The sequence below is a fragment of the Corvus kubaryi genome, unplaced genomic scaffold, assembly GCF_017639235.1.
Source record: "Corvus kubaryi isolate FWS band 111438036 unplaced genomic scaffold, C.kubaryi_AGA036_p1.0 75, whole genome shotgun sequence".
Lineage (NCBI taxonomy): Eukaryota > Metazoa > Chordata > Aves > Passeriformes > Corvidae > Corvus > Corvus kubaryi.
In genome coordinates, this window is record NW_024582062.1 from 1,342,013 (window position 1) to 1,348,167 (window position 6,155).

The following is a 6,155-nucleotide window of genomic DNA, read 5'->3' on the forward strand; positions in this document are numbered from 1 at the left end:
GGCTCCGGGCCGGGCGCTGCTGCCCGCGGCGCTGCTGGCGCTGGCGCTGAGCCCGGGGCCCGCGGCCGCGGTGCCGTGCATCGCTGACTGCCCGGCGGGTAAGGGCCGGGACGGGGCGGGGGCGATGCGCCGGGCGCGGCCCCCGGTGACCGCTGTGTCTCGCCCCGCAGGTACGTTCGTGGCGAGCGCGGACTGCGCGTCCTGCCTGCCCTGCCCGGCCGGCACCTTCTCCAGCGCGGCGGGACGCGGCGACTGCAGAATGTGTCGGAAGTGCGAAGGTACCGGCGGCGACGCCACCAGCCCTTCTGTGACCTCCCGCGGCAACGACGCGGCACCTGCCCGGGGGAGACGCGCCACTGGCCAAATAACGCTACGCGCCTACGCTAAAGCCACCAGCCTGATTTTTGTGAGAGCAAAGGTCCGAGCCTTTGCTGCTCCACGCTGTGCATGCTGTAACTTAAGACTTGTTTTTTCCCTTGCAGGAATATTCCGGTATTTAAAAGAGTGTTCCTCAACAAGTGATGCTGAATGCACGTGCAAGGAGGGCTATCGCTGTGGCGGTGATGGCTGCACCTTCTGCACCCGAAGCTGTGGCGTGGGCCAGGAGAGCACCGGGAACGGTAGGATCACCTTTCCCCAGCAGCTGAAAGCCCCTCTGCTTCCTGCACCAGACACACTGCACTGCCTCTTGCACAGTGCAGAAGCAGATAGAGGAAGGACCTCTCAAGATAAAAGCTGCCACTGCTGCTAAACACTTTGCGTGGTGGTGGAGTAAGCTAAAGAGCAGACAAACTCACCACACTCTGAGCCCTACTACAGCTCAAATCATGCACCAGTTAGTTCCTTTTGCATGGCAGTGCTTTGGTTGCCAGCATGAGGGAAACTGAACTTGGAACCCTGGAGTTAGGCATGGTTTGTGGCATCTTCTGCCAAATCAACTGGCTTTGTAGCCAAGTACTGTACTGGTCTGTGGCTGACAGGGAAAGACTTGCCTTGCATACTCAGAGTGGCTTATGAAATAGTATTTCTGTCACTGTACAAGCAGGCAAAATTAATGTTTCACATCTTGTGTTTTAAATGCTTATCTTGTACAATTTTACCTATCCTTGTCTGTTGAAGGTTGCCGGACTTGCCGCTATGGAACCTTTAATGATCAGCCCAATGGCTCCTGTAAAAACTGGACAAAGTAAGTAAGCTAAAAAAAAAAATGCTACAGCTATTACACTTGACTGGATTTTAAATTTTTTTTTTCTTTTCCCTGTTTGCTGTAAATGTCTTTCAGGTGCTCTGGAAACCAAGTCCTGGAGCCTGGAACTCCAGCAAAAGATGTCATTTGCAAACATGCTTCAGTTAATCCCACTTTAGTCACTACTCTACCTACCACGTCTCTTGAAATTCCAGTTTCTATCACTGTGCCAGGTGAGTCATTGTATAATATTGCTTATAGAGGTAAAGAATTATGATCTACTTAAACATAGTACAGCTCATTCATTTTCCATTTAAAGCAAAAGTCCTTTTTTCTATGCATTTCCAGTGTTGCAGACTTATCCAGAAGCAAGGTGGGCGACAAAAGTTTTCCGCTACTTCAGGGGCAGTACAATTTTGTTCTGTAAATACTCTTAGAGAATGTTGTTTATTTCCTAGGGAATGATGTCCAGACAGACATGATCAGGATTTCTCTTGCTGTGGCTGGGCTGTCGTGCATAGTGTTTCTGCTGCCTTTGTGCATCTGCTTCAGTGTCTGGCAGAAAAAGAAACTACACACTGTCTTCAAGAAAAGTAAGATAAATACACTCTTCAGTTTTTCTTTTTGAAACTAGACAGAAATCAGGAATCCAGGTTAAGTGTCTTTCAAAGATAGTTGCAGTGGCTTCATTTTTTTTTGGCCTTGTAAGTGAGAAGCAACTGAAAGGAAAACAGTTTTGGAATTTTTATTGCAGAAAGCACTGTGGGTGTTAGGTCAAGTGCCTGTTTATCCTTAGAAGTGAAGTATTCGTGAGAGGTGAAAAAGCTCAGCTGAGCTTTGCTGCTCCAGTTAAAGGCCAGTTCAGTTTAATACTTCCAAGCGGGGAAGTACTTCCAAGCCTGCGGGGCTGTAACACTTTGCAGTTCTCTCTGCTCGGAGAGAGTACCCATGGCCTGGAGTGAGTGAGTGTCTTGGAGCTCTGGCTGCAGTAGAAGAGGGGACATCAGTCTGGACGTACTGCTCCACAGGTGCAGAGTCAGCCTGAATCCAGCACTGCCCCCCCAAGAGCTAAGCCCTGGGCAAACTCAAGAGTTCAGCACAAAGATGAAGCTAATTCCATTCAATGAAGTTTATAGTTGGTTTGTTTGGTTTTTTGGGGGGTTCTCTCTCCCTTTCTCTTCTTTTCCCCTGTCCTAAGGATAAGGGCTGAATCTTCTAGTGTAATTCTAAATACAGAAGACTATAGCAGTCCAAAAATCTATTTCCTTCATGTTGGTCTTCCTTTCATTGCCATGACAAACAGAGGACTAGAGGCCCTGCTGAATTAGGGAAAACAAAGTATGATAAATTAGTTTTGTCAGATATCCATGCTGTAGAGGAATAATTTCAGATTGTAGAATAACTTGGAAGATTTTTTTCTTCCCAACTTCGTGCACTTGTGACTGAGGAATGGCGAAATAAGATGGCTGAATAAATAAAACAGAAAGGGGAAATTTGTCCAGTTCTTGGCCCCTCACTTCAAGAAACAGTGAGGTGCTGGAGTGAGTCCAGAGAAGGGCAGCAAAGTTGAGGAAGGATCTGAAGGGTAAGTCTTTGAGGAGCAGCTGAGGGAGCTGGGGTTGTTTAGCCTGGGGAAAAGGAGGCTCAGGGGAGACCTTCTTGCCCTCTACAACTCCCTGAAATGTGGCTGCAGCCAGATGGGGGTTGGTTTTTTCTCCCAGGCAACCAGTGACAGGACAAGTGGACACATCCTTAAGCTACATCAGGGGAGGTTCAGGTTGGATATCAGGAGGAATTTCTTCCCAAAAAGGGTTGTTAAAGATTGGAACAGGCTACCCAGGGAGGTCGTGGAGTCACTGTCTCTGGAGGTGTTCAAGGAACAACTGGACATGGCACTCAGAGCTCTGGTCTGGTTTACAACGTGTGTGGTCAAAGGTCGGACTAAGTGATTTCAGAGGTCTTTTCTAACCTAATTGATTTCTGTGATTCTGTTCTTCAGTGCACACACCTGAACAGTCAATTCAGGAAGATGATGCCTGCAGCTGCCACTTCCCTGAGGAAGAACAAGGTGAATATCAGGACCGTGGCAAATCCACAGAATTCAGAGATCTTTTGGTGAACTAGAAATTGAACTGTCCAAGTCAGCCACATTTGAATTTTCTTTTGGAATACAGAACAAGAACCTGTTTATGTAAATAGAATGGGTGTCAGCATTTGAGTGTTAAAGCACTAAATAGCCCAGCCACTGAGGAAAAAGTGCTTTTTTTGTATTTCTTAAAAAAATAATAAAAAAAAACCCAAAACAGTTTGCTTACTTTTTTTCCTCTAGGAGTAAGAATATTTCTAAGAAGTGGTTCTTGATCTACATGTAGAAAGAAATACTGCATTTAAAAGCTCTAACAGAAGTGCAGAGTAGTTTTCTGGTCCCTCATTAATGGTACCTGAGCCATAATTTACATACCTTCCAAAAGCATTTGAAGCTAAAAAGGAGATCTGTCACACATTGTAGAGTCACTGGTGACACACATGCTCTCTTACTACCAGCCATCCTCTTGAGTCTGGAGCTGTAGCTCCTCCCAAAGTCTGGCTCAAACCCAGCAGTTTTGGGGTTTGTGTGCAAACACAGATGGAGCTCATTTGATCCCATCAGCCCTGGAAACATCCCTGGCCTCACCACTGCAGCCCTTGCATATAGGGGAAAGGAAGCCATAAAAATCTTGAGCTGCAAAGTGTTCCACAGCAGCATCTGCTGTTGTATTACACTGATTGGCTTGAGGGAGGCAGTGGAAACACTGAGAGAAGCTGTGGTTGACTTGAACTTAGAAATAGCTGTTACTTTGCAGCTGAACTGCACCACCTTCAGTCCTACATCATTCAGCTTTGATCTTTTAGGTGATGTAAACTTTTATGTACCTTGCAGCTGAACGTGTGGTATCTTTGTGGTACTATTTTTGTAACTGAGGTTGGAAAGATTATAACACCAGACACTATCTGTCTCTCTGATCAAATACTGTTACTTTGGTCTTGAGAAAAAAGAAAATGCATATTTGAGTCACGGCGTTCGCAACACCATTTTTAACCATTTACAAAACTCACCTATTTTATTAATTCAGTAAATGTTACTCAAAAAATAGAATGAAAATGCACCAATATGGGGGTTAAGAGTGATTTTCCCCTCTTTGAGTTCAATGCAAGGGAAAACTATTTTGCATTTGAACAATGACAGGCCATCTCTTTATTCAGCAGGTTACAATAGCAGATTATTTTCACCAAGCCACACTTACAAGTTTTGATAAATTTACGTACAAGTAAATATAAAATAGTTTTATATAGTGAGAAAATAAATACCATAAAAAGCCTGAGCTGTGAAGTTTTTATTTTTATCCCTAGCTCAAGTCTTCTATTAGTACTTTCAGCCATGAGAACTGAGTGACTATTACGTCAAGATCGCAAACTTGAAGGCATGAACAGGACGCATGAAAAGCCACCAAACTATTTATAAATCTAAGATGTATCTATTTATAAATCAAAGAGTGACCTTTGCATCACTGACTATATGTACTCACCGTTGACTGTATCTTAGAACAAGATAAAAAGAATAGTTCTGCTTGTGATTAATTTCTAGCCCAATCATAAGGTAGAGAATTAATGTACATGTTCAGAAAACATCTGGTGTTTTCTCCTTGGGAAAAGAGATACCAGCTAGTAAATTCTGCATATATTTTGAAATGCTTCAAATAAAGTGCAAACCCCTTATTTTTCTTGTCCGTACCTGAAGCAGAAATAAATCTACTTAGTGACCAGTGAGGACACATTTACACCAGAACTGGAGTTCTGGACTGTTTCAGGGAATAGTCATTCACAGAAGAAGGTACATTCTGAAGAAAATGTTAGGAACACCCTTCCTTTCAATCAAAGAACTATGTGGGTAATATTACCTGTGACTTCTGTCATTTGAGAGTACTGAGGCCTGAATTAATGATAAACAGATTTTGTTGGCACAAACATTTGTTGTCAAATGTGTGCAGATGATACATTTGCATTTCACAACAATGCACATCACCTGGCCACAGAAGCAGCACGAGATTGGCTAATTTGTACTTCTGTGAAATACCCCAAATACACCTAAAAGCAAACACGTTTATAAATAAGAACCAAGGAAAGACTGGAAGAAACCATATTTTGAAAAGTGAAGTAATTTGTGGTACAATTGCAAAGGGAAGGTCAGGGTACTTCACAGTGTGCAGTGCTTCTTCACTCCCCAAAAGCTTTGGCAGCAGAGCTGTATTTCATGTGGTCCTCACAGAACTGAAAATAAATACAGGTGAATTCATCTGTTTTGCCACCAAGCACCCAAACAGGACATTCCAATGCATAGCAAGAGCACCACTACAAATACCAATACAGCTGGAGTGTTTAGCCATTTACAGATTTATACAATATTCAAATTCTATGAATTGTGGCTTTCTATAAAAAATTCAAACTACAGCCATAGAATCATGCACTTCCTTGAACATAATTCATTCTTGTGTGGTGTGTAATTTGCCTTCACTGTGATCACATAGAACAAATGTATTAGAAGCTTGCTCCCATTCTAGACCCCTCATAAACAGATATTTAATATAAAAGTTCTAAAGAACTTGCTTAAATCTCACTTTTTGTTATGCTTGTAGCAGACAGCTATAAAACCACTTCCAGCAGTATGCTATGAAAATGCAATAACCAGATTCATGAATTAAGTTTGTTAGGAAGCTTGTATCTGCAAAAAAGCCACATATTTGTACCTTCCTTTTTTCCTTTTTAAATTACCCTTTTGTCCTCTGAAAAAAAATCTACAGCAGGTAGTAAAACTTCAGTCAAAGCTAGATAATACGACAAGTGGCTACTATGCAAAGCACAGAAGCAGAAATGGTGTCAGTATCTGACATCATTCAGGGTGTCACATGCAATTTTTTAAAATACTTTGTTC

General features: G+C 43.1%; 1 protein-coding gene across 1 annotated transcript; it reads left to right on the top strand.

Annotated features, from left to right (window-relative positions):
* Window position 1: 1 nt before the first annotated feature.
* Window positions 2–3,491, top strand: TNFRSF9 (TNF receptor superfamily member 9; the record flags this gene model as incomplete). The annotated part of the gene is made up of 7 exons (XM_042051381.1): window positions 2–98; window positions 171–278; window positions 483–620; window positions 1,120–1,186; window positions 1,283–1,419; window positions 1,645–1,779; window positions 3,186–3,491. Coding segments are annotated over 7 exons (807 nt in total), but the record flags the coding sequence as incomplete, so codon positions are not given.
* Window positions 3,492–6,155: the final 2,664 nt, after the last annotated feature.